The 25,636-nt window shown below is 41.0% G+C and overlaps 2 protein-coding genes across 35 annotated transcripts; one reads left to right on the forward strand and one right to left on the reverse strand.

Annotated features, from left to right (window-relative positions):
• Positions 1-442: 442 nt before the first annotated feature.
• Positions 443-13,638, reverse strand: HNRNPA2B1 (heterogeneous nuclear ribonucleoprotein A2/B1). Of its 29 annotated transcripts, none has more exons than XR_005817437.1 (12): positions 13,379-13,636; positions 8,760-8,870; positions 7,799-7,945; positions 6,093-6,303; positions 5,682-5,783; positions 5,511-5,591; positions 4,879-4,941; positions 4,275-4,394; positions 3,890-4,012; positions 3,088-3,170; positions 1,637-1,767; positions 443-792 (listed from the first exon to the last, which is right to left on the reverse strand). XR_005817437.1 is itself a non-coding variant. In XM_040549178.1 (12 exons), the coding sequence occupies exons 2-11, from the start codon at positions 11,367-11,369 to the stop codon at positions 3,109-3,111; spliced, it is 1,047 nt and encodes a 348-aa protein (XP_040405112.1). In that variant the 5' UTR covers positions 11,370-11,377; positions 12,284-12,413; the 3' UTR covers positions 2,460-2,935; positions 3,088-3,108. The 29 variants fall into 29 exon arrangements, 23 of the variants coding, with proteins under 23 accessions (XP_040405108.1, XP_040405109.1, XP_040405106.1 ...); XR_005817436.1 differs by having other exon boundaries at positions 5,502-5,591; XR_005817439.1 differs by lacking the exon at positions 13,379-13,636 and adding an exon at positions 12,421-12,806.
• Positions 13,007-24,616, forward strand: CBX3 (chromobox 3). 6 transcript variants are annotated; one of them, XM_040549199.1, is made up of 7 exons: positions 13,007-13,187; positions 15,186-15,236; positions 15,742-15,810; positions 19,101-19,243; positions 20,665-20,830; positions 22,224-22,318; positions 23,973-24,616. In XM_040549199.1, the coding sequence occupies exons 2-7, from the start codon at positions 15,213-15,215 to the stop codon at positions 24,097-24,099; spliced, it is 624 nt and encodes a 207-aa protein (XP_040405133.1). In that variant the 5' UTR covers positions 13,007-13,187; positions 15,186-15,212; the 3' UTR covers positions 24,100-24,616. The 6 variants fall into 6 exon arrangements, with proteins under 6 accessions (XP_040405133.1, XP_040405135.1, XP_040405136.1 ...); XM_040549198.1 differs by lacking the exon at positions 13,007-13,187 and adding an exon at positions 13,722-13,816; XM_040549201.1 differs by lacking the exon at positions 15,742-15,810 and having other exon boundaries at positions 13,016-13,187.
• The last annotated feature ends 1,020 nt before the right edge of the window (positions 24,617-25,636 follow it).

The following is a 25,636-nucleotide window of genomic DNA, read 5'->3' on the forward strand; positions in this document are numbered from 1 at the left end:
CTATCAGTAATACAGTTCTGGTACAGCAGGAACTCTTTTTTCCATTCCGTCTTTCACTATTGATGCTAAAAGCTCTTTATAGGTAAGAAGGATAAAGTTATTGTCCTAACACATTTTGATGAACTGTCTTGTGGTTAGTTTCATTAACAGGAAGGAGGAGATATTTTTAAAAAATGATAAAAAACATAGCTATTTTAAAGCAATTTTGTCCAAAAGCAAAAAATAATCAGCATGTTTCATGTGTAGCACTGTTTCTCCCAACAGAGAACAGGTGCCTGTGTTCAGAGGTACAAGTTCTGTGCATACACTTGCCAAGTTAACGTGGTTTTTAAACCCACCTCAAAATGGCGTGTTTCAAATCATGGAAGGTCTAAAAGCTGCACATCAACATTATTTAATGTTAGACACACACTAAGTTTTATTAAGCATTACACTAGAACTATTTTGGTATAAAAATACTTTATTTTAAAGCTATGAAAGTTATAAAAATATGTAGTTAAACCTTCAACTCACAGAATGTTTGCTATTTTAACATTAGTAATTTGTTTCTCCTACCGAATCTGGATTTTATTCGAAAGGTTTACAAGACAATTATTACTATCATTTAAAAAACCCAGCATTACAGGGAGCTGTACTAATTGTGATATTTTATCAGTATTCATTTAACCTCTAGGTTTTTTTTAATGAAGGCAGCAAAAACAACTATTTTCTGATGATACAGAATTTCTTATTTCTTGAAGCGTTTCTGTGGTTGACCACTTCTTCATTAGTTACCTGCAGCATGGCACCTTCCTGCCAAAGAAAAAAAAAGTGTATCTGAAGATGTTTATCACATATGTCTAAACCAAATTACCAATAGGGGAACTTCAGCCATTTTTTTTTAAAAAAGTAATAAGCAGTTCACTGGTGTGTCTAACACAAAAGGAACAGGACTTTTGTTAGCTGAGTCCACGTTCTTCAGTAGGTAGTAGCCTGTCAAAGGCAATGGAACTTTGAAGTTAGGGTGCGGGCATTTTTTTTTGTTATTGTTGTTTTTTCTTGGTGGGTTTTGTTGATTTTAATTTAAAAAACAGATCTAATAGAGTATGCCACCCATACTCTGAATAACTCATTAGTTGGTGAGTTTTCATTAATTTGAGGAGCAAACATCGAATGCAATTGCGAGTAAGGCTGACTGAATTTGGCACTAAGGTTTATTAGCTGCAAGAACTATAAAAAATGGTGGAAACCTCATCATTCTAGCCAAATTCCAGATTAAGTAATTACATTATACACTCATAAAATACCACCTGCAGTTTCATTTGAAGTTTTCACTTCCCCTCCTAAAGAACTGCTTATGCAGTTGCTATAAGAATGGACGACACATTCCTTCACAGAGGCAGATGTATTCTGTGGTGCAATTTTTTTCCTTACACGTAAACAGTCTAAAGTTACTTGGGAACCTTCAGGATGAAATGTGTTATATAAAACAGATTACAGTAGACAAGACACATAACAACATAGTTCATTTTCAACAGCACAGAGCTACCTTCATTGCATTACCTTGCAACCACCATAATGCATAGACTCCCAAGAAAAATAAAATGTTGCAGGATGCAAAAATAAAGTTGTATGATTTAATTAACTTGTGACCTACCATTTTAACTACCAACACCAGGGATGGAACCCTTGCAAAGCTTTACTAATGGACACTTGCAGGTCTCATTTGTTCAACTGTAGCAGAGTACAGTGGCAGCAGTCTATGCTTGTCCAGGGTTCATATCATAGCTAGATTCCAGTAGGAAAAAAATATGTTAAGTAGCTGAAATTAACAAAAATTTGTTTGTAAAAAATTTAATAATACAAGAAAACAGGATTCACAAATTTCTCTTCAGTTGGTAATTGTTAACTCAATTTATTGCTATGTTAAACTACATAATGATAATCACTATACTGAAAGAATACTGTCATATAAAATTAGTTTCTCATTTTTGGAACATTAAGAAAGGAAAAAGTAAATAAGATCTTACCTAAAGAAGTTTAACTGATGCTTAGAACTAGTTTGCTCTACACCCTCAGCCTTCGTTGGCATCCTTATAACACTACCGTAGTTAAAGCTTTGCAGAAATACAGCGCAGCTTTTTAAGACTGGCTGAACTTAGTGACGTTTTCAAGAGTTCTCTTGTACTAGACCTGTGTCCCTGGAAGAGTACCTCGCTGGGGATATTTCCTTTCCTTGCCATTGAAGAAGCAGCATCTAAAAGATCTAAAAACGTGTTTCTCCTTGCAGAGATATCCCTTAAGTTATCTAGATATTTAAATCTGATCATTTACAGACAACATACTTTTTTTCTGACCAGCATTTAATTTTACATGTACAACAATAGCTTTATATTATTTGTGGGACCTTATACTACCCACTCCTTGCCTTATTTTACAATATTAAAAAAAAAATCTAAAATTACACAATATTTCCTTTAGAATTATTTTATTAAATCATAAATGTACAACAGCTTCTTAACTCTACACACGCACTTAAATTTTTAAAAGGAAAACGTTATGTCTTATTACACCATGATCCTGGCTAATAGCTTTTCAAAACTTTGAGAAAAATCTTAAAAAAGGTTTCACATGTCACCTGAAACTTACAAATTTAACATTATCAAAGGAATGCTTCTACACTTACAAAGACCACTAGAAAGAAACAACAATTAAAAAGCTAAGAAACTGTCTCAAAGGCATTTTTACAATCCTTCCTCCACAGTAAGGTAATGTTATTAAATAATCCAAATCCATTCACAAAATGGCTCTCTGCATCTGCTCTGGTGTCTTCTGCCATATCACTGCATATTTATGCATGACTGAGATAAGTGTTTCCTTAACATTGTTATTTCGATAACCTGAAGCTGTTCTGTTACCTCTGGGCTCTCATCCTCTCCTATTTATACAGTGAAGCCTGTTTCAACAGAAGTAAAGAGTAAAAAAAATAGGTTATGAAATTATTCATCTAACCATTTTTTAAAGGAAAGATAATATCCTAAAAAGCTTTTAACTCCTGCAGCTACTCTCACGAATCACTGCAATTTTAGCACTTAAAAACATACTTACCCATGGCAAGCTTGCAGAAGCTCAATAACGGCTCCTCCCTCCATATCCACCACTTCCTCCACTGCCCCCTGGACCATAGTTTCCTGCAATTACAGGAAAACAAGCAACAGAAGAGTTACATCTGTACGCTTCTCAAATCAAAAATGCTTCTGATCACTCTATCAAGATTAGCATCCAATTTACTTCCAGAGATATCCAACACAGATTTTAACATTTCACTGTCTGCATCTTACTATCACCAAAAAACTGCCACGTGTTGTAATCTTAGAAGATTCAGCAGGGCCACATGTAATTTGATGCCCTATACTGTCTTGAGACCAAGAAAGGGTTTCTTCTTTCAGTTTCCATTTCACAGGCTTTATACACCATATTAAATAACATTTAGACAACTGAAAGCAGGAAGTGACAGAAAAGAAGTGGCACTAAAACAAAAGGGAAATGGGAAAAATCTCAGGAAGTTTGGTGGACGTTAACTGGAGTATAGAGTAGACCATGAAGAGTATCCAATAAAAGCAAAGATAAAGTTTTCCTACAGATCTTTACAGATCGGTATCTGTAAGACATGTTGTAATAGTTGGGGAGGGAGAGGGATGCATTTTCCCCAGTACATGCTTTGCACTCCCAAGAACAATAAAAAATTGTAGCCAACTCACATACTACACAGAACAAACACAGGTATTGTGCATCTGTTTGTTGTTGAATCTAGCTATTTTTACCCATCAGTCTTCCCTCCCACCTCCCCAAAGAGCCAGAGCTTGCCCACTCTGTTTGGCTGGAAGGCACGTCAGGACATAAACAATACCTCCACCATATGGTCCCCCCATGTTCCTGCTGCCACCAAAATTTCCACTCTTCATTGGACCATAATTGGATGGCTGCTGGTTGTAGTTTCCAAAATCATTGTAGTTTCCACTTCCGTAATTGCCTGCATTATCAACACAAGAGAGTAGAAATGCCCAGATAAGCTAAAACACGCATGGAATTACCTCATTATTATACATTTAAAGAAAACACAAGATCATTCAATGATTCTAACAGCATATGAAATTAGCTTTTTTTTTTTTTTTTTTTTTTTACACTGTTTGGAAAGTTGATCTTGCTAACCCCACCCACACACCTCGCAAATCTCAAGCAACTTGCACTAATTTACAACTGAAACACTCTATCCTTTCAAGCCAGTAGGTTACCTCCTCCATAGTTGTCATAACCACCTCCATAGCCCCCACCCTGGTTGCCATATCCAGGTCCTCCTCCACCGTATCCTCCTCTTCCTCCTCCGTAACCAGGACTGCCACCGAAGTTGCCACCTATGACAATACAATCCTTTAAAATAAACTTTTCAGTGTAGAAGGCAACCCGATTCTAAATGGAGGATATGTTTCTGTTTACAAGTCTACAGAGGAAGAAAAGGGTGGTAGTTTTATGAAGGCACATATCCAACTCCCACCCTAACTGAATTGTGAATAAAACCCGCTAGTCAGACTGCCTAAAAGCATCGATGAAGAGACTTGAATCTCTTTTTTCCAGACAATTTAAGAAATGCTGCCATTCTAAAGAAAAGGGCATACATAGTCATCAAGATGCATCTTTATATGGCAAAACCATATGGTTATAGTGTGAGCCAACAACTAGGTGTGCTTCTTAAAGCCAACAAAATAGCTTTGGCAATTGAAATAAGTTTTACATGAATAGTAAGTGAATGTATAAGCATTTCAGAATGAAGAAAAAGAGTAAAATTGAAAAAAAAAAAAAAAAGGCAAAAACAAAACCCCACAACAGAAGTAAACTAACCTCCAGGTCCCCCACCATATCCATTATACCCATCACCAAATCCACGGCCACTCCCATATCCATCTATTGGAGGAAGAAAAAAAGATCATTTGGTACAGGTGAATTTAAGTGAATTCTTTTGTTATCCAACCCCTATGACCTTAAGAACCAAATCTCACAAGCACTTGGTTTAGAAAAATGTATGTGAAACACCTCATCTAATCATTCCTTTACCTCTTGCATTTATAAAGTACTGAGTTCACTTTGGACATAGCATACATCCAGTTAGCTTTCACATCATTTCCGTGTTCAAGAAAGAACCCCTCCACCATAAAGCTCATGAGTGCTGCATATGATTACAGACAAGAAGTCTCTAAATTCCTTAGCAGAATCATTGAGTTTACGTTAATTTTGGCATTTAATAAAATGCTTTAAAAATTAGATCGCTTGAGTTACATCAATAGCCACATAGTCAATTTGCATACTATGCAAGAGGTCTGCAAGTTATTTAAAAAAATAAAAATTAAAAAAAAACACAACACTTTAGCAGTTATAGCTGCATTTAAAGTAAACAGAAGTAGCTTACAAAGTTACCCAAAACCTGAAGGATGGTGTAAATGAGAAAAAAAGTGCTACAAACATGCCTGTCTTACCGGCTCCCCCTCTGAAATTGCTGCCAGGCCCCGGACCAAAGTTGCCACCACCTCCACGTGCATCACCAAAACCAAAGTTCCCTATTAACAGTTGAAAGTTTTAAAGCAGTGAAATCACAGGAAGCGAACACAAAAATGAACTATAAAGCACTAAGCGTTACTTGCACATACCTCCTCTCCCGCTCCTAGAGTTCTGAACTTCCTGCATTTCCTGTCTAGAGAGAGCTTTCCTTACTTCTGCATTATGGCCATTGATGGTGTGATACTTCTGCACTGTAACCACAAGAAATAAAATATGATGAGCACTGAAATACTCATCTGGAAACAAACAAGAATTGCCAACTACCAAAAATGAAGTAATTTCCAAATTAATCCACACACTTTTCATCTAATCGTTTTAAAACCCTGAATACCAAAAATATATTTAAACAAAGAATCCACTAATTATTTAAAATACGTGTTCCCACCCAACTCAGCAGAACTATGGCACGGCAAATATTCATGCACTTAAAAACTTAGCTTCACACAATTACCGTGACTGTAAACGTTATCAGATGGAACAGTGACGTTAAGATTACTCACATACGATTTTATCCACAGGATCATGGTCATCAAATGTAACAAATCCAAACCCTCTCTTTTTACCAGACTGTCTGTCAGTAATGATTTCAATAGTGTCAATTTTTCCATATTCCTCAAAGTAGTCACGAAGGTGGTGCTCTTCGGTGTCCTCTTTAATACCACCAACAAATAGTTTTTTCACAGTGACATGAGCACCAGGTTTTCCAGATTCCTGTTACAAAAATACTCCAAATTACCACAAAGAAAGGCCATTTTTTCAATTGCTATTTTGCCGGGATTTCAGGCATGCAATACTAATAAACTAAAACTTTCAGACACTGACGTTGCTCTCTTACAGTATATGTCCCTAAAACCTCTTTGTAGGGTGGAAGGCAATGCTTTTACTCCCCCAACCTGCATGGAAGTTTTAAACACCCTGATGAAGACACACATTCAAGTGCTATTAAATGCCTAAAGGTAAATAAAAGGCCTTTAAGTAGACTGAGAGAAAAATGTGCAACCAACTACTTGAAAGAACTGAAGGCATCCACTAACCGAAAATTAAAAATCGTGCTCTAGTTTAATTAAAATGGAAGTGCACCAGATTCCTCTGTCCACCTCTCCATCAGCAGTGAAGCCCACATTCCACATTTCAACAAAGCTTCAACTACAGCAAGTACAGTCATGCTCTTTAGCCTCTTCAAAATACAAATACACAACTCCTCACATTGCTTTAAAAAACAATAGAATTAAAAAGGAAAAAAACGTTTTGTTTTGAGCATGATGTTCAAGCCACTGCAGTAGGTAAGTGTGACAGCCCTAAAGCTTGTTAACAGCTTTATGCGTATGAACAGTATGTACATACACTGCTTTAATTATGATTTCCCAAATACTAATTAACCCTGCATTCTTCAGGGAATGTAAAGAAAACTGGAATCGCTAATAATAGTAATGGTTGTGGTTGTTTCCATTTTCCCTGACCTATGGGGCACTTCATTCAATTCCAGTTCATCAATCGAAATACATTAAAAAAATGGTTCAAATATTATGCGTGAACTGGTTAAATCCTCCCAGAGCTCTGACAAGGCAGCAAACAGAAGTCACCTAAAATCTGTACTTGCTCCTGAAGTATTTCTGTGCCCCAGTAACCCAGCTGAAAAGCCTACAGGTATGCTATGCTGCTTTCCTGTGCACCCACCTAATTTATAGCCTGGAGTTTAAAACCAAATATGCCTGAAGCAAAAATGTGAGTAGTCCCTAGGTTGATTTTGAACACTACCCCTGGGAAGGAAAAAAAAATAAATAATTTCAGCACTATGCTCTCTATTTTTGGTCACTTCAGTCACCTTTGAAAAATACCCAGAAGACTGACAGGAGCTCATTAATTTGAGATGTAGTAACAGTAACCATTCCAGCGAAGAGTTGGTTTGGAATTTGCATAATTACATTCAACACGTTTCAGCTAACAATACTTTCCAGGCCCCAGTTGCATCCCTTGCAGACATGATTCATAACCAAAATAACTAAGAATTTACTATAATAATAGAGGTTTATGTAATATAGTCAATTAACAAACCAAAAGCATGGGAACGGTGCCCTAGCCACACCCTTTAACGAAGAGTACATAAGCCCAGACAATTTCAAGTAAGAATGAAGCGTACCTAATCTGACCAAAACAGAGGTTCATTTCTCAAAGCACAAATATCTGCTTTCAAAACCATATTTACCTCTCTAGCCACAGCTCTCTTAGGCTCCACCACCCTTCCATCAATCGTGTGAGGTCTTGCAGCCATGGCTGCATCAACTTCAGCCATTGAGGAGAATGTTACAAAACCAAACCCCCTTGATCTTTTGCTTGCAGGATCCCTCATTACCTAAAAACAATGAACAAGTTTAAACCACATCTACATGTCTCATGTGAAGCCTAAGAGTAACAATATTTGGAGAAAACATACAAACCTAATTCGAGTATTTCTTTGTTTCAAAATACAATTATATATGAAGCAGCAAGCTATCAAGGACACAAGCAGCACTCCTTAGCATCACAGAAATTCAGAACATCACTAATTCTCTACCAGTAACTCAGAAACACTGCCAACAAAAACCCCACAGCAGCGATGCGTGTTTAGATTTATATTTGCTTTCTCTAAAATCAAGCATTTCTTCCAACCTCCCTGAAGAGCACGCTTAAAAATTGGCTCATGAAATATGGATTTACAGCTTCCTGAACAAATTCAGTGGAACGACTTCTGCAATAGAAGAAATAAACATACAGAAGATCCCAGGCTGCAGAAAGCCATCCTCCCCCAGGTTCATGGGGCTGCTTACCATGGTATCAGCTTTCTACCAAAGGTTACAGATCACACTGTTGCAGATGCAATCATGCTCTGTGTACTCCCTAATTAACTTCAGTGTCATCGCTTGAAGTGCATTTTGAACAGTCGTAACAAGTGGTTGAAGATAATGATTTTACAAAAAACAGATTGTGAATGCTTGCTAATTTTACCAGCACACTTTGCAAGAGGAAACCTGCACAAAGCTTTGATACGCTGTTACGTATGAACCAACTGTATGTACACTGAAGAAAACTGCACGCTCTCTTTGTTAAGCTGTTCAAAAAACAACTCCCCATTTTTACAATTTCTACACATTCCATGTCACTGTTGTGCATTAATATGCCAAACTTACCACGCAATCTGTAAGCTTGCCCCATTGCTCGTAGTAATTCCTCAAGCTTTCCTCTGTTGTTTCAAAGCTTAAGCCGCCAATGAACAGCTTGCGGAACTGCTCCTTTTCCCTCTATCACAGAAAAAATGATTACATTAATATAATTTACAATACTTGCCCTGCACCAGCATAATCAGACAGTAAGTAAGACTTTCTTAGAAGTCAAAAACTTTCACTAAGAGACCTTTCTCAAAATTAGGTTCGGCTCTTCAAAGCGTTCTACCAGTATTCAAGAAATTAAGCCATTTACACAATTCTCTGGGTCCAACTTTATGAAACAGATCTTAATAATGTGCTTCTCTTCCCATCTCTCCCTCCAAATATTAAAAACGAAGGGCCAAATTTAAATATTTCCAGGAGAAAAGTCCTCTCAAAGACCGGTATCAGACACCTTTTAAAACCCCATTGCAGAAAAAAACGCTCCGAAGTACCAAAGCGCCCTCATTAGAAATAACATAAATCCATTTGAACTGCCTCTTTTTATTCCAGATAGCATTCATTTTTAAAAATCATTATGGCTCAAATTATTGCACATGGATACTATTTAACCAAAGCATTAACAAATATGAATAAATATGGCTAAATATGTTCTCCAATGGGTCACTGATTCATATCCCCTCATTAATTATTAAAATGAAGGAAGCTAGACCACCTGTAAAATGTATTTTGCATTCTGAACCAGAGTTAGTGCTAACTGCATTCCCTCTCAACATCAGGGATATCACAACTAAGTGGAAACATTACATTTCCCTTTTGGGTACAAAGTATGTTTTCAATAAAAGACTATTACTTTTCAGAGCAATTTTCATTGAACTTATTCAGCAGAACTACCTACAATGACAATTATGTCATTTAAAAAAGCCCAAGACCAATCACAAGGTATTACGTTTACTATTTTGTATGCAATATTGTAACACAAAATGTCAACCTTCCAACCCTCTAAAAAATATACTAAGAAGATAGCACATCACTGTAAGCAAGAATACCACTGCATCATAGATTTCACTAGTCCACACGTCAAATACCAAACTAAAAAAAAAAAAAAAAAAAGCACCGAATATTAACCCCCTTTCACAGAACATAATAATTTCATCATCTTGTTTGATAAGAGTCAACTGTCCTGCCAGGTTTAATCCCAAAAGAACTCAAATGCAAAGATTATGTCAGCTTCATACTGGTTGGTCACTCTAAAAATGAAGAACATTTGCCTTTTTTTTTTTAAAGTAACATCTAGAAAGCAAAAAAAAAGTGCAGTGTACAAATGCTTTCAAAAGCATTAAGCCAGCCCACAGGAAGACCAACATGGTTTCTGAGGTTGTTAAAGGTAGGCATGATGTAAAAACACGTAACATGGAACAACACAATTACTAGAGACAACATCCGATCAGTTTTTGTTATTGGCCTATTACCAGCTGACACGGAACTCAACTGTTATAAAATCCATTTTTCCCCCTCCAATTAACTATTGCATTTGAGAAGATTTTATTTCAGTATCACTTAAAAGCACGACATCCAACAGCAGATTCCAAGTATTTTTTCTTCTAAGAAACACACAGGAAGCTAGCAGTATCTCCTCACTGTGCAGATGACTAAAATTAGATCGGATTGAGTTTTAAAGCAACAAACCCATGCTTTCATATCATCTCCTAAATGGAATAAAGGAAAGCATGCTGCATACCACACTCGGACTTAAGTCACACCATCATTTCTCGCTTGAGCAGACTAGCAGAGAAATTTTAAGCAATGATTGCTTAAAATGCCAAAAAACCCGCAACTAACTGCCAGAAAACCTCTCTTTAAATTGCTCCAGTACCACTGCTTGAAGATTAGGGACTACTTTATAGTTTCCTAGGCCCACAAGAGACACTTTTCCCTATAAAATCAATTCCTTTATGTCTAATAACAAAACTAGGATACAAAAACGTGAAAATCAGGCAAATTTAGAAGGCACAGTGATTCTTCCAATAAATATTAGTTACTTTTAAAAATAGTAATTCAATAGCTTCAAAAAGTAATGCCATCTTTGAGATGACTGTAACAACTACACTCACTTTTTAAAAGGCAAACATATACCATGCATTACTCATAAACATTAAACAGAGTAGCAAAACACTGGGAAGTTTCTAAGAATTCATACATCTGTCATAGAGCACATGCTGTACCTGAAGCAACATCTGAACACACACATCTGAACATGGCAAAAAGGAAATTCACTGCTTCTTAAATGAAATCTCTGTGCGACAATATCCTAAACACGCTGTTCCGCTCATACACACGCACAGCCGCTCAATGGAGAGGGACTGTCTTAACCGTATCAGTTTTAGGAGGCTCTGACTACAATCTGGGATTAAACTCCCACTAGGGTCCAGCAATCTTTGATAATCCTAAATTTACACTGAACCGGTAACATCCCTGATACAAAGTTTAATTAAGCCAGTCCCTCTCAGAATCTCGATGAAAGCACTGAGTTGTTTTAAAAAAAAAAAAAAAACAGAACACCACAACCCATTACCCATTTCCCACACCCCCCAGTATAAAAGCTGGAAGAAAGACCTCCTTAGAAGTTTCCATAGTACATGCTGTGGCAGGAACAGAACGAGAGAGAAAATGTTATGAACTCCTTGGCATCTTAATTAGAGTTTGTGTTAAACCTTCTTTCGTAGCCTTAAATCGACGCTTCACAGAACTGGAAAAACGTGAAGCCTTTACTGGAAAATTGACCATCAGAGCAATAAGATGCATTTCACGTAGTAGTAAGGCATGCATAAACACGCCGAGCTGTCCGCAGAGCTCTGCGGAGCTGGAAGCTCGAGTAACCAAAATGGTTAACGGCGAGAGGTGGGTGGGATCTCGCAACAGCTAATGGCCAAGCCCGCCAAAAGGCCGGCAGGCCCTAAGGAGGAAGGCTCTCCCGTCTCTTCAGCCCAGGCAGTAGCCCCGCTGCCCCCCTTAAGGGAGCAGATCCCCGCGGTCCCGCAGGCCGGCTCCCCCCGCAGCCCCGGCGGCGGCTCCGCCATGTGGCGGCGCCCAGACCGGCAGGGCCCCGCAGCGGGGCGAGCAAAATGGCGCCCGGCAGCTGCCGCCGCCCGCAGCCACGGCGGTGCGGCGGGAAGGCGAGCAGGGAAAAAGGGAAGGACTGCGGCAACGCCGACCCCAGATGAACCCCTGGGGCGGCGGCGAAACCCACCGCTGCGGATCTATGTGGGGGGAGAGCCCGCAGGAGCCGCTCCCCGCTCCGCAAACACCCGAGCACCGCAGCCCACCCCCCCCCCCCGGCCTCCCGCCGCCATTTTCCCCCTCCCCCTCGCGCCGCCATTTCTTAGCGGCGCCACCGCGGCCCGGCCGCGCCTCGCTCCCTGACCAGCCCCCGCGGCCGGGCCGGGAGCCACCGCCAAATTCCCGAGCCCGCCGCCCGCCCGCAGATCCACTGCCGCCTCCTCCTCCTCTGAGGGCTGCGTGGCAGCACCAACGGCCGCTTCCAGAACCTTCCTCGCCGCTAACGCTCCCCCCGCTGCGGGAGCTCCGCTCCGCTCCGAGCCCCCCCTCGTCCCGGGGAGGTTCGCTCGGTGCCCTCCTGAGGAGCCGTCCTCCTGAGGAGCCGCTCGCCGCCCTGCCCACGTACCATGTTCTTCATGGTGTCGGCGTTCCTGCCCGGGAGCACCGCGCAACCCGTCAGAAATGGCCGCCTGAGCTGTTACGTAATTTGAAATCGAGCTCCGCGCACTGCTAGCGCCCTCCTCCTCCTCCTGCCTTCCGATGGCTCGGTTTAAAAAATAAATAAAAAAAAGCTCGGATCTGGAGCTTAGATATCTCCGAAGGGGCAGTGTTTCTGTGTAACGCCCCTCTGTGTTTTTATCACGTAATAAAAAGTCATCGGCTCCGCTAGGAATGACCGCCTCCGGAATGAGCCGAAGGAGCCGTCGTCGCCGAGCTCATCCGCTTCGGCACCCGCCGGAAAGAGCCGAAGCGCGGCCGGGAGACCATTCGCCTCGCTTCGGCAATTTCCGGAACTCTCCGAAGCGGGCCAGACGGCCGCTCGGCAATTTCCGGAGAGAAAACGCCGCAGCGCCCATAGACCGCGCAGCCCGCTCGGCAATTTCCGACGGCGGAAGAGACACGCGAGACGCGCCCGAGCGGCTCCGAACCGGCTCGGCACCGCGTGCCCCCCCCTCCTCCGGAAATTACCGAAGCGCTACACCTCAGGGCGGGGGGCTATAATTAGCCGCAGGGGGCTATAACGCTGTTTTACCCCCCACAGTGCCGGTAGCGTGGCCCCTTCCCCTCACGGCCGGGCGGGAAGAAGCGGTACCGGCCCGGGAGAGCGCAGCGGGGGGGCGCGCCGGGCCGCTCCCTCCCCTCCCTGCCTCCCCACACGCCCCGCGACAAAGGGTGAGTGCCGGTATGGCGCTGCGGCCGCCCCCCGCTTCCTCCTCCTCCTCCTCCTCCTCCCCCCTCAGCCAACAGACCCCCGGGAGCCGCCGCCGGTGCCCCCCGAGCCGCTCCTCAGGGCCCCGCCGCCCTCCTCGCCTCCCTCACGGCGCCGGCCAAAATGGCGGCGGCGGCCGCCCCGCGCCGCTCACCCAGTCGCTCTCCCTGTCGCCGCGAGGCATCTTCCTTCTTTTGGACGCCTGGCGCGGTCCTGCGCTCGCCCCCCGTTGGAGAGACGTCTTGGCCCCCCTCCTGTGCCGGCGGCGACGACGGTAGGAGCTCGCAGCTGGCGCGGAGGCGGCGGCGTGCGCTCTGCCCCGTCAGCCGCCGGCGCGCACTGCTCGCCCAGCCCAGCCCCGACCGCCGCCGCGCCCGCCCTGCGCCGCCGCTCCCCTCCTCCTCCTCCTCCTCCTCCTCCTCCTCCTGCTGCTGCTGTTGCCGCTGCCGCCCTCCCTTCCCCCCCCCCCCCCCGCCTTCCCTCCGCCCCCCGCCCCAGCCCCCTCGGATGTCGCTGCCGCCGCCGCCGCTCAGTGCGCGCAGGGCGAGAGCCGCGAGGAGACGGGGGAGCGGCGCGGCCGAGCACCATTGAAGTCTGTATCCTTCAGCTCCCCCCCTTCCCCTCCCCTCCGCGGCCCCCCGCCTCGGGGCCGGCACCCCGCTTTCTCCCCCCCCCCTCCCTTTTTTATTTTATATTTATTTTTATATATATATATATTTTTTTTTTCCCTTTCGGCGGGATCCGCGGCAGGCCTTGGGGAGGGGGAGGCAGGGGGGCGGCCCCGCGGGCTGTGCCGCGGGGGAGGCAGGAAGGAGCGGGGCGGGGGGGACGAGGAGGAGGAGGAGGAAGAAGGGGGGCGCCGGGAAGACAAAGCCGGAGCCCGCCAGCGCCGAGGGGCGGCCTCCGCAGCCCGGCCTCCGCCAACAGCCTCCGGCCGGGGGAAACGTGGCGGGGTGGGGTGGGGGGGCCCCCGGGGTGCAGCACCCTCCACACACGCTATTTTCCTTTTTTTTTTTTTTTTAATTGTTATTATTTATTTATTTTCCTCTCCGTTAGCGCTGTTGGCTCTTCCCCTTCCCCCCCCCCCCCCCCCCCTTTTCTCCTTCCTTTCAAACGGGGACGAGGCGAGCCCCGCTGCGCCGGGGCCCCCGGAGGGCCCTGCTCCTACCGCCCCCGGGCCTGCCGGAGGAGAACGGGGCGGGATTGGGGAGCCCGGGGGGCTTGGCTGGCCTCGGAGGACTTCTCTCTTTTGCCTTGCCCTGGCTTATGTGGAATTCTTAAGTTTAATAGTTGGCAGTGGGGCAGGGACAATGCACGCTGAAAGAGGTGGCCGGTAATGAGAAATGCCGTGGAAAAGGGGATGGATTGTGGTCGACACAGGTTAAATCTGCCCAGGTTAAATCTGTACACCTTAGCTGAGCTAATTTTGGCGTAGGACCTGAATTCTTGTAATCCTGAGAATCAGAAGGCAACGTTACAGTTGCATTAAGAAAAATACTTGCTCATCAGGACTCACTACCACGTAGGAGTGATGGGTGACTCTGTTACACTGCAGATGTGTAGCTGCTCCCCACCAGATTCACAGTTAACACATCCAAGTATGTGTTTTAATTAACTGCTAGAATCTGAACTCTAGTTCCATTGGGTTTAAGGAAATAAGCATCCCTGATGGTCCTCCCCCTTTTCCCTAGAAACATCTCTGTGCCTTAGTAGGCCTTGGGAAAAGCCTTTTTTCAACCATATGTACCACTTTGTCAGTGTCAATTATCCTGGCTAGGTAAAAGTGTGTTGCTGGGTTATGCCGGACAAAGTAGTAATCTACTTTTTGTTCTGGATTTAATCCGTGTTAGAAATGTTATATGCAATGAATACATGGGGGTTGGAACAAGGACCATGCTTGTATTGGGATGCCTTTCTTTGAGTAATGTAAACTTCCTTTTAATTGTCATGCATTTTTCTAGTAAAAGCTCTGCAAGTCTGCAATAAAAATGGCCTCCAATAAAACTACATTGGTAAGTTCATGCACACCTAAAGTATGTAAGGATTTAATCAACATATTTTTCTTCAAACTTATAACTTGGCATCTCCATTTAAAAGATACATCCACATCTCCCCTCCCCAGCATTGTTCTGACCAAAAATTCAGATCCAGAAAGTAAGGCTACTAGAAAGGACATTATCTTTGGCTTTAACAAATCTGCCATTTCTGCAGAGATGCATTGGGAAAAAGACAAAAAAAAAAAAAAAAGGCTCTGCACAATTTCATGTGTCCTACAGTAGAAAACACTAAGGATTTTTTTAGCCTCCTTTCAGGATACCATGTAATTTATCGTATATGTAAAAATGAAATGAAAGCAATGTATTTGTTTAATTTCTTCTAGTTTATTCAGGAAAAACTAATTGTCTGAGAAAAGGCAGTCCTTACAGAAGAAAAATAACTATTGGGAAATGATGTGGTGTAGTTAAGATGCCCTCTTAAATGATTGTTAACAAATAACAGTTTCTTTGAATTTCATAGGAGCAGAGATTATCAGATGCCAACCCCTCCTGGACCTTTTTAATGATGCATTCATGGATCTCAAGTCCTGTAAAGCTTTGCTTGATGTTAAAATACGAACTTTTAAGGGCAGTTGGTTGCAAAAGTTGATTTAATTGCCATTTAATTAGTTATTTTATGTATATATGCATAGATACATGCATGTGAAAGAACTGAAAAAATTGAGCATGAGATGCATCCAAGGTTGCTTGAGGCAGGGAGCTAAGGAAGAATGCATATACACAAATCACCATTTGGGTAGCAGAACAACTGACTTGCAATGCGCTCAAAAGGCCTGTTCTTAAATTTCCTAAAATGGTTGCTAATTGACCCAGATTGAGGCACGTTAAAAACTTGCATCAACTCATGGCTTCACAGTGCAGCGCGGTGCTTGCTTTACATGATATGATAAAAAACAGCTGTAAGGATTTCATCAAGATGAATGTCTGAACTTTATGTCAGTAATTGATTGCCCGCTTTTCCCTAATTTGAGGAAGTGTAGTGGTTAGCCAGCCCAGGGAGGAGGTGCATCAGGGATGGGGAAGAGTCTGTGAATGCAGTATTTTTAATATTTTGATGTTGTTCAGGGTTTTGCTGCACAGGTCAGGAAAATCAGTTATGGTTCCCATGGGAACCGTAACTAATTCTGCTTCATTTTGTAGTTCATGCAAAACTTACATATATTAGGGGATAGCTCAGCTCTGGAACCGTAATTCTGATTTTGTTACCTCTCGTATCTTGAAACACTTCACCACAATGTCATGTCAGCGTTCTAATATTGCCCCTCAAAGAAAGAGCGATTATCCACTGAGGAACATCTGTATCTGGCACACGTAACTTCTGAATGCAGAGTGGGAAATGCGCCACAGATGAGTATCCAGTGGTTAAATGCCCAAGTTAAGTCTCAAAACAGGGCACCCTAAAGAAGGGACTCTTCAGGGCTCTCTTGGACATTTGTACCTTTTGAGTCAGCTAGTGCACTCACCTGTTAGCTGAGATTTACATGGGCTTGTATAATCTCAGAACTTAGAGTTCTTTAATGAACGTTCAATATTTCTCCAGGCGCTGCAGTTAGATATTATTTACTATGTTGGAAAGGCTCAAGAAGAGTTCGGAAAGTAGTGCTGTTCAGAAGATGTAATTAAACCCCTAATGTATAAAACGAAAAGCAACGTACCCTTGACGTTGCTTTTGCTTACTGAACTTCAAGGAAAAAAAAAAGCAGATCCGTAATGTTCATTTTCTTCTATGGAAGATTATACAGATACTTAAAGTCTTTAAAAGTTTTCAGAAATAAAGAGGTTACTTTCATACAGAGGTCCAAACCATTTAAGTGACAAGAATGAGTGAAGCTGAAAACAACATTAGAAAACGGTCTTCCACTGAATTAGAGAATTTCAGTCCAACAGGGAACACAGATTGAGATGTTCTACCTGTAGCCTGCTTGCTTCATTGCCAATAATTAGTATGATAATACCATGCTATAGTGAGTCTGTGTCACTTTTTTTCCTGCCTTTTTTTTGTTGCTGTTTTCTTCATCTCTACCCATTTCTCTTTTTAATACTTTAATTTCTTGAAATAAGCTGCCTTCTTAGATGAGTTGGGCATATTCATGCTTTTATTTAATTTTGGTCTTGCGTTCTTTTTTCATGTGCAGGCAAAAAAAAAAAAAGCCAGTGTGGTTGAGTTGACGCTTCTCAGACATGAATACTGTGTTCCGAAATACACCTGGAGTATGCAGGCAGTTAAAATCTAATTGGAAATACATGCTCTGTTTTAAATAATCCCTTCTATACTCCCAAATCAAAACAAGTGTCACACAAGTTGTATACAGAAAACTGCTGTTTGAAAGGGAAACTCGAACCTTTTCCTTGCCTTACTTTGTTGTTTGCACCTTCAGTTTATGGGTTGCTAACCAGAGTAAAGGTATTTTGGGGAGGGAGAGGAAAAATTGATTACAAAAAAAGGAAGAGCACAAAGAGTAGGCTTTGGAAAGACAGAATCAGCTTCTTCAGTTTACAAAAAGAAGACAGTTTTCTTTGCGCCTAACCGATATTTTTTTCTGCCTTTCACCACATCAAGACAGAATTCTGCAAAGCCTAAAAAATTAGTTTCAAAATCGCTTCACAGTATTCGCAAACTAACCCACGTTAATTCTAGAGAAGGCTAGAAAAATGCCATAAACATCAGTGATCCTACACATCAGAAACAAACAAGCAAAAATCATGGAAGTGCATTAGTGAGGAAGTAGTTCTCATTTAGGGTGCTGCATGACTATATAGTTTTTTTGGAGCTTAATAATGCTCCCGTTAATTTATGGCTGCCATTTTAACAATTTCCCTATAAGGAGCAATCCAAAATGGCAACCAAACTGTTCTTGGTCTGTTAATGCTCCAGAAATGTGATATGACAAGGTTACAGACCTGTTCCAACCTTTTCAAGACTGCAAACAAGGAAATTCTGAAATGTGTCCTTCTATAACTATTAAATTGTGCCTTATTAAACTGGGAATGCCTTGAGGATGATGTGGATGTAATATTTATTTTAAGAACTTGAAGAATATTATTTTAAGTATCAAATGTAAACTTAAAACACTTAAAAGTTTTTTAAGTTAGCAAAACTTCATTTACGTGTTAAGTGCTGTACTTTAAGTGTAGCTGTCTTAAAGTTTTGCACCTTTGTGACACCTGAATGTAAGTTACATCGGTGCGTGGCTAAGAATGAGAAAGGACTGCAGTAGTTGAATGCTCCTAGCATGCATCCTGGAGCATGCACCCTGTTCAATAATTATCACTCATTATTGAATACTTTGTTTATAGTAGCACTACATCATAAACTTTGCTCCCATCAGCTTCTCCTTTTTTTGGAAAACGTAGTAACCACTTTTTATTTTGAGTAGCATCCCCTTTCCGTTTTATGCATTTTCACAATTCCCTTATAACTTTTCTTTACTCTGCCTTACGCTGTTTCTTGCCCTCTGCCCTTTCACAGGCGTAGAGTTAACTTACAGAAGCTTTATAAAATTTCAAGCATGTAGCACTGGGAATGAAATTTATAAGGGGAGTGGAGGCACTGATTGTATGGACAAAATATTTCACCTTTATAAAAACTGTTAAGTGTTGGGTATCTTGTTAAGTGACTGAAGAAAACCCAAAATATTAACATGTCTTGCTCAGGTTACCCGACCTCATGCACTAACGTGAAAGGAGTCTGAGCTTCTGGCTATAGTGTGAATAAGTACACCATTCCTTGCTGTTTGTTGACCAAAGTTGGATTTGGCCAGTGAAGTAACTGTGTAAAAGCAGGAGAATGAATAATGACAATGTGAATTTCTTTTGTAGCACAAAATGGGAAAGAAACAAAATGGCAAAGGTAAAAAAGTTGAAGAGGCAGAGCCTGAAGAATTTGTTGTGGAGAAAGTCCTGGACAGACGTGTTGTGAATGGAAAGGTGGAATACTACTTGAAATGGAAAGGCTTTACAGAGTAAGGCATTCCCCGGTATTTTTTTCTGATACAATGCTAAATACTAACCATCTGTTTGAAATAACTGCGTGGATGGGGGTGTTGGATGGTGGGGGTTGCGTTTTAAAGAGTGGAAAGGGGAGGGCATCCATAAACATGTATTCAAGTGGGGCAGTCAAGTATGAAAATAAAATAGACGATATCTAGCCTAGTGTTCATGCTTCGTAAAAATGCTCCAAGGTTCCTACTAAGTCTTCGGTGATCATTCTTTTGCCATTGTTCTTTGATTTAGCTTGTGTCAATATCTATCAAGGTAAGCTAGACTGACAGTTGTCATAATATAGGTATACTTATACATGGGATGGAACGAATGTTATTTCTGAGAAATAAATTTTGCAGGGATTCAAACTGTAGGCAGCTCTGAAGTAGTGCATTCAAGGCAGATACTGTGCTTATTGTTTACTTTTTTGAACTTCTCTCGAATTAGATGAATTTACAAAAGGAATTCTCTGGCATGGTTGCCTTAATTAGACATACCCGAAAGGTACCTGTCAGTCTCTTTCCCAGACCTTGTATAAGCACAACTGTGCTTTACCAGCTGAAACAAGGGGATGCATCGCATGTTTATATAACCTAGCGTTTGAACATAAGTAGTTACATGTGCAGCTACCTTATTGTTGTGTGTCTCGCAAAGCAGTTGCATTGCAACTTTCTGCAATTCTGTCACCTGAAATCTGTGCAAAGATGAGTGCATAAACAGCGGTGTGTTTAGTATGCAGGGGTCTGGTTTAAAGTTGTAAAAATATGTTTTAGTAACTGAAAAAAATGTGTTGACACCTTGTTTGTGCTGTAGTACTGTGTCAGTATTTATACATGAGGATTTCTGGTGAAGTGCTTAATTGTTGTAGGAAATGTTCATGGGCAACTTAAACAATTATTTAATGGAGTACATGCTCACTGGAGCATTTGCAGTAGCCAGCCCTAGACCTGGAGCTTTGCTATCTGTAGTCAACGAAAGAAGGGAGATACAGTTAAGCTCAGTGCTCAGAGACTGCTTTTGAGAGCATTTCTGGTACATAGAAGGGACAGTCTTTAGGGGAACCAGGAGGGGAGTCAGTTTAATTCAGTGGGTAGGTTTTGGTAGGTTGAGAGTTGAATGTCTGAGCTCCCGCCAAGATCAAAGGACTTAACAGAGCTGCTTATTCTGTACCTTGAGTTTAAGAAGAGTTGAATAATATTCTTCACACTAGCAGAACTTACTTCTTTCAGTCGTCAAATGTTCAATATGTGAAGGTTGTGAAAGATGATGAGAGAGGCATCCTTAGGCTTAAGAAAGATGACTTACGTAATGAGAAAAAAATGACTTACTTAAGGTGAGCCATGTGGCTAGCTTTATGTTTCTCTTCTTTTCCTAGTTTTATATAAATGTGTGTATGTTTCAGTGCTGACAACACGTGGGAACCTGAAGAAAACTTAGATTGTCCAGAGCTAATTGAAGCTTTTCTGAACTCTCAGAAAGCTGGTAAAGAAAAAACAGATGGTGCCAAAAGGAAATCTTTGTCAGATAGCGAATCTGATGATAGTAAATCAAAGAAAAAACGTGATTCTGTAAGTATATGTTTGTGCGCTAAGCTTTGTTTCTCCTGTGTCTCTTCCTATCTATCGAATCCCTTGCCCCCAAAATTCTATTGTGACTTGGAGAATTGGAAACAAACGTGGGTTTAAAACTGTAAAAATTGCACAGTATCTGGAACAGTTGTTGGAAATTGTAATGATACATAGGGGTCAATGACACTGTCAAAATAGTGGGTAAAAGATGAGTGCTTGACATTCCTCTATATGACCAGAAGTTCTGACGTTGTCCCCTGATGCTTGTTGAATAATTAAAAGTAAGACTGGTTGAGAGTTACTGACAAACAGTGGGAAGTGGGTCAGTTTGTATTGGAGCAAAGTGCTCATGAATGGAACAAGGTGAAGTTCTGTTCTGGCTTTTGTATGATTAAGCACATGATTAAATAGGTAAGTGGGAAGATGGCAAAATGTGAAGACCAGGCAATCATTTAGATTATGCTGGACTTGATGGTGGAGAAAGTGTAGAAAGGGTGACTGAAGAAAACCTACCTTTACACATAAAGGTTTGGGTTTCGCCTACAGTTTAAATGAATGAACATGGTAAGTTTAGTGCTAGTAAGTGCAAAATAACACATGTATTAAAGTGTGTTCAGTAGTTCCCATTTTCCTCTCTAAGCTTTCAAACTGTAGAAATTTGAATTGAAGCTGGTTGGCAATGGCAGTGGTTTACTGAAGACAGCTGTTGGATGTGCGCTGTCAAAAATGGGTGGTGTTCAAAGGCATCAGAAGGAATACTGACGTACAGAAAACAAAATATTATTTGGAGTATTTAAAGTCAGTTGTGTGGCTTGACCTGGTGCAGTAGTGGTCACTGTCTGAAAAGGATGTTGTGAAACTAGAGGAAATAATAAAGGAAACAGTCGTAATATTCTGAACCACGGGTGTGATCTCAGTGAGCCAAGAGGAGTTGAGGTATTCCCTGTGGGTGCAGTTGCACAGTTGGCTTAAGCCAAGCTAAGTACCCAAGTCTGTTCTGCTGAAAAGGATAGGTTCTTCCCACTGCCAGGACTGCGTTTTGGCTTTGCCCGTTTTGTTGCTTTTCATAGCCATCCTTGTCTTTTTGTCTACTATAAGGATTTTAGATTGCTTGTTTCATCTATTGAGCGTTCAGAAATAACTGCTAGAAACATTGATGTAGAATTCCTTTATTCTTGCTCTGCATCTGAACGATTTGATCTGAAGACCAGTCATGAGAAAAAAAAATGTCATCTTCAGGCAATTATTATATGTAATCATAGCTTTTGTAATTATGTAAGGCTGTATTTTGTTTTGTTCTGTTACGCATGCAGACAAATGCATGTATCTAGCTCTAAAGCCAAAATACAATTTTATCTTGAAGTAGATAATGATCTTCTAACTTGCTCAATAGGTTGATAAGCCAAGAGGGTTTGCAAGGGGTCTTGATCCTGAGCGGATAATTGGGGCTACGGATAGCAGCGGAGAGCTTATGTTCCTCATGAAATGGTGAGTCGTCCATCCATAGTTCGGGTCTGTATTACAGGAGGGCAGGCAGTTGCACTTAGCTGGTTTAAAAAAAAAAAAAAAAAAAAAAAACTTCATTTCAGCAGGCAGATGCTGGTGGTCTGCTTATTAACCTTGCGTTCTTAGAAAAAACAAAACTTGTGCAATCACTCAGTACTTACTCCTCCTTTCGTCCAGAACCAAAATGACTTTAGGTTCTTTTGGTTCAGTTTTACAGAAATAGAAATTTGAACGGGAAATTCAGATAAAATATGGAGAAAATGGTATTTGTATGGAAAAGATGGATCTCGGTAGTGTTCTTGCTGAGGGAATGGCAGGCCGAACTCCGCTTTTACATAAGCAGAATCTAGCTGCTGGATAGCCAACCTTTGAATCAAACATAGTGCCTACTGTTTTGCATGCAATCATGCGGATAGAAAGTTGGAAGCAACTAGTGGAGGAAGCTGAAATTGTGATGAAGAAACAATGTGAAGGAGGAGTTTGCCATTATGGGCCTATAACAGGGAAAAAGTGATGGTGGGAGTTCGTGGTGTTGGGAGGGTAGGGGGAAAACAGTGCCATTAGCTAATGTGTTGGCAGAAGACTTGTCTTTCTGCAGTGAATAAGTAGGGTAATTTTTTTTCCAGTGTTGAGAATATAAGAGATTGAATTAGCATTTGCTGGGGGGCAGATTTCTTAAGGTGGTGGGGATGATAAGAATGATGGTTTTCAACAGCCTTTGAGAAAGACGTGGTTTTTTGAATGGTGTCAAACTGAGTGGTTTCCAGAGAATCGGTTTGTCATACAGTGTACCTGGACTGTTGAAGATCAGTGCATTGGAAGATTCTGCTTCCCTTCTGACTCTTCAAATTCTCTTTAGTATGTGGAACTCAGAGTTGGAAAATGTGGATCATGACTTCAAATTTCTGTAGGGATAGTTGGCAGAATAAAACGCAAAAGAAAACATTAAAAAGGAGCATATTTTTGTCTAGTCCAGTTGCAATTGGTTAGTTTTTCCATAACTGATTGTAAGCAACAAGCGTAGATGTAAGTACGTAAGCACAAGGCTGATTTGTAAAATCAGCATACACTTTAAAAAGGAGCCTGAAGCATGTCAGATTGGAATGTTTTTTTTGCTACCCCAAGACAGCACCAGGAATAGCAGTATAAAATGCAGCAAGTTACTTGCATAAACATTTAATACAATTTGGATGTAAATAGCACCTCTTAAGACTGATGCTACTGTGTGTTAAAAGTTTCACTTTGAATTTGAAGTTTTGATTATGCTTTAAAAGTAAAATTAGCAAAGTTTTACTTACTTCATTACGTACTGCAATTGGTAACAGTATGAATGGTTGCCTTTGAACAGCATTTTCCTTAAAATAGGAAAACCATGAGAAGGGGAAGAAGGTATGGCTATGAAATCTTGCCATTAGCATGGAAATTATTGATAGCTGTTGTGAAAGAAATACTGAAAACTGATTTCTTGCCAATACTCTTCAGAATTTTATGATGCATAAAGAGCTGCTAAGTTTCTATGAATATGTATGCTTCCTGAAACCCGTTGTTGTTAAAATAATTTAAAGTACCCTGGTATGAAAATAAGTTACTGAATTAATAATTACGCATTTTCTTAAATCCCCCTCTCCTACATCAGGAAAGACTCTGATGAGGCAGATCTGGTGCTGGCCAAAGAAGCTAACGTGAAGTGTCCTCAGATTGTAATCGCTTTTTATGAAGAGCGACTAACTTGGCATTCGTGCCCAGAAGATGAAGCACAATAATTGTTTGCATTGCTTTTTTATATATATGAATATTAAAACCTGAAATTTGATTTATTAGCAATGTGAGAAACATACATTCTAACAGGATTCAAATTTGATATTTTTTTGTAGTAGTGTGTTTTGCATCAACAGCAAGTAAATAAAAGCTTTCTGCAACTTGTTTCATTTATCATGAGAGAGCATTTGATACTACTACTTCCTCCATATTAGGTAAAAGCTTTTATAAAACATTCATAAACTTCCATAGTTATTACCGAATCATAATGAATGTCTAAACAAGCTCACAGATGTTTTGTAGTCTTCTATACTATTGATGTGCATGTATCTTCTTTACCCAAACCTAGCCCTTAAAACCTGTAGAATCATTCTTTTTAGTATTTGGGATCACTTGGTCCCAAGAAGACCAGGTGAAAACTAACTTTGTAGTAATTTGAATGTTATCAGACTGTATATTGTTTACTTTATTGTAAATACTGGTGAACAGTGGTCAATAAAATAGTTTTATATTCTTCCTTTATACTGATAGGCTGTGACTCTTTTGAAGCGGTATGATATTTCTGAACTTTTGATATGTTAAGCTCTCAATTCGTAATGTATTTAACTGTAAGTTGTTTTTGGGGGTAGATTGATTAATATTACTCCACTGCTACTCTGTAAGGACAATATCAGACCAGTACCAGGCTTTGGTTCTCTATATTTTTGGTGAACAGTGCCTGAGGTATAATTTTTTTTTCAGTCAGGAAGGGCCAACTTTTTTGTGCTGTGAAATGAATGTGCTTTGGTACTTGTTTAAGTCACAGATAGCAGCCATGCGGCCTGGGTATGGCTGTTGGTCACAAGGCCAAGTGGCCTCTGTGGTTGTATTGGGGGAAAAAAAAATGATCTGTTGACAGCATCAGCCTTTGCTCTAATTTCAGGTCTTAATACAGGGCTATACTAGCAACGGTTCAGGTAGAATTATGCTTCAAGCAGTGGCCTGAAAATACCTACATAGCCCTCTGCCTTTAAAGTCTAATATTTTAATCAAGATTCTAAGTCATATACTTTAAACGAGATTTTGTTTCTCTTTCTGATTGAATTTTAAAATGAGTTTATTATCTGCTTCTTGGGGAATGCCCTCAGAAGGGCCAAGTTAAGGGGTGGGGAACTCAGGAGGAGGAAAGTTGCCTTTTTCCACTCTTTTTCCAGTTGTCATTCCCACTTCACTAGCTTTCATCTGTGCTTGTTCTTTTATTTGTGTTCTGATTACTATGGCAGAGTTTGCATTGAGCTTTGCCTCTTTGTATCTCAATGGCCATCCTTGTTTCAGAATTCCTTTTAGTTTAGAGTTCTGACTAAAATGATCGTGTAATGTGCTGCTGGCAGAGTCCTAGGAGAGATGGTTAAGATTCCCTCAGTATGCCTTCTTAGAAAGTTTTTTTTAAAAAATGTATAAAAATATTCCTGGAAACCTCACATGGTATTTTGAAGAGCAAATGAAGGAATTTAATCTATGCTTGATGTTCTTTTGATACAGTTTCATAAATCATGACTAAAA

The sequence above is a fragment of the Cygnus olor genome, chromosome 2 (genome assembly GCF_009769625.2).
Source record: "Cygnus olor isolate bCygOlo1 chromosome 2, bCygOlo1.pri.v2, whole genome shotgun sequence".
NCBI classification, from domain to species: Eukaryota; Metazoa; Chordata; class Aves; order Anseriformes; family Anatidae; genus Cygnus; species Cygnus olor.

What these genes read in the sequence shown, in the direction of transcription:
- CBX3 (XM_040549199.1), top strand. Translation starts at nt 15,213, where the DNA reads ATGGCCTCCAATAAAACTACATTG. An exon ending in AAATGGAAAGGCTTTACAGA is followed by an intron (nt 19,244 to 20,664) that starts GTAAGGCATTCC and finishes TGTATGTTTCAG; the next exon opens with TGCTGACAACACGTGGGAAC. An exon ending in CAAAGAAAAAACGTGATTCT is followed by an intron (nt 20,831 to 22,223) that starts GTAAGTATATGT and finishes CTTGCTCAATAG; the next exon opens with GTTGATAAGCCAAGAGGGTT.
- HNRNPA2B1 (XM_040549172.1), bottom strand. Translation starts at nt 13,408, where the DNA reads ATGCCTCGCGGCGACAGGGAGAGCGACTGG. An exon ending in GCAAGCTTACAGATTGCGTG is followed by an intron (nt 7,946 to 8,759) that starts GTAAGTTTGGCA and finishes CATTGTTTTTAG; the next exon opens with GTAATGAGGGATCCTGCAAG. An exon ending in AGGGGGAGCCGGTAAGACAG is followed by an intron (nt 4,942 to 5,501) that starts GCATGTTTGTAG and finishes TTCCTCCAATAG; the next exon opens with ATGGATATGGGAGTGGCCGT.